The sequence below is a fragment of the Anoplophora glabripennis genome, unplaced genomic scaffold (assembly GCF_000390285.2).
Source record: "Anoplophora glabripennis isolate ALB-LARVAE unplaced genomic scaffold, Agla_2.0 scaffold62, whole genome shotgun sequence".
In the NCBI taxonomy this organism is placed as follows: Eukaryota; Metazoa; Arthropoda; class Insecta; order Coleoptera; family Cerambycidae; genus Anoplophora; species Anoplophora glabripennis.
The window spans coordinates 114,575-116,061 of record NW_019416420.1 but is presented as its reverse complement, the minus strand read 5'-3'; the positions used below and the strand labels follow the sequence as shown (position 1 = coordinate 116,061).

General features: G+C 39.4%; 1 protein-coding gene across 1 annotated transcript; it reads left to right on the top strand.

The window, feature by feature from the left end:
- The first annotated feature begins 7 nt into the window (after window positions 1-7).
- Window positions 8-1,138, top strand: LOC111691511. Its single transcript, XM_023454510.1, has one exon. The coding sequence runs from the start codon at window positions 8-10 to the stop codon at window positions 1,136-1,138; it is 1,131 nt and encodes a 376-aa protein (XP_023310278.1).
- The last annotated feature ends 349 nt before the right edge of the window (window positions 1,139-1,487 follow it).

Below are 1,487 nucleotides of genomic sequence, written 5' to 3'. Positions count from 1 at the left end.
CCTATTTATGGAGGATCTGGAAGAACGAGCGATCAAATCCGCCGAATATAAACCAGAAATGTGGCTACGATACGTCGACGACACCTTCGTTATTTGGACGCACGGCAAAGAAAAACTGAATGGCTTCCTAACACATCTCAACAGTATACATCACAAAATTCAGTTCACCATGGAAATCGAAGAAAATAACAAGTTGCCATTTCTAGACGTATCCATAATCAAAAATAGAACCGGAGGTTTAGGCTACACGGTGTATAGAAAACCCACACACACGGATCGCTACCTGCATGCCGAGTCCCATCACCATCCATCACAACTAAATTCTGTTTTGAAAACTCTAATAACACGATCAGAAAGGCTGACTGACAACGAACACAAAACAGAAGAAATCGAAAAAGTTAAAAAAGCTCTTCAACAAAATGGTTTCTCGGATAACAACATCAAGAGAGCATTAAGACCACGCCACAATAGAGAACGGACCGAAGAAGATAAACCAGTTGCCAAAGCACTCCTTCCATATATAAAAGGAACCACTGACAAAATCAGCAAAGTACTGAAGAAACATAAAATTGAAACTGTCTTCAATACCGACAGGAAAATTGGCAACATTCTTCCATCAGCGAAGACGAAGATTCCACTCGAAGGTCAAGGCGTTTACCAGATTCCCTGTGGCGACTGCGAAAAATCATACATAGGACAAACAAATAGAAGAGTTCAAACACGAAGAGAGGAACACAGAAATGCTGTAGAAAAGAATCAGGCAACCTCTTCTTTGGCGCAACATGCGAAAAACACCGGACATAAAATCAATTTCGAAGAAACAAGAATCATTGCCAACATAGAACATAAAACCAAAAGAATTATCAGAGAAGCCATAGAAATCGAAAAACATACAAAAAATCTAAATACACGTGACGATACACAAAGGCTCCCAATAGCTTGGAAACCGATTCTCGCAAACAAAATCATCAGAGCGCGACGCAACGCTTCACCAAGCATGACATCTGACGCACCAACGAGCAGCGAACCGAGGCGAAAACCAGTGAAGGAGAACGCGAAAATAATATATAAAGCAGCAGCAGAGCAGGTAAACACCAGTTCACAACGTATTACACGAAGTAGAACAAAGAAGACTTGAAAATGGCAAGTGTGATCTTGCCGAAACGTCGTCCAGAACACGATTCTATCCAGAATCAAGAAAACCATACGCGGAGAGGAACCCGGAAACATCTTGACAACACATATAATATCCTCGGAAATCTGAAGTTCAACATATATATATATATATCTACAGAAGGTCCATAAAAGACCAGTCAAAAAATAAAGTCGCAGTCAAGTTAGTAATTCGCGTTGTAATTTAATAATAATATTTTTACAATTGGTAAAGAAAACAGAACCCTCCCTGGATTGTTTTCTTGATTTCTTGAAGCATCTCACATTATTCATATTTAGCTCATTTAATTCAGATATTACCAAAAATCGCCACA

Coding starts and splice junctions, on each gene's coding strand:
- LOC111691511 (XM_023454510.1), top strand. CDS start 8: ATGGAGGATCTGGAAGAACGAGCGATCAAATCCGCCGAATATAAACCA.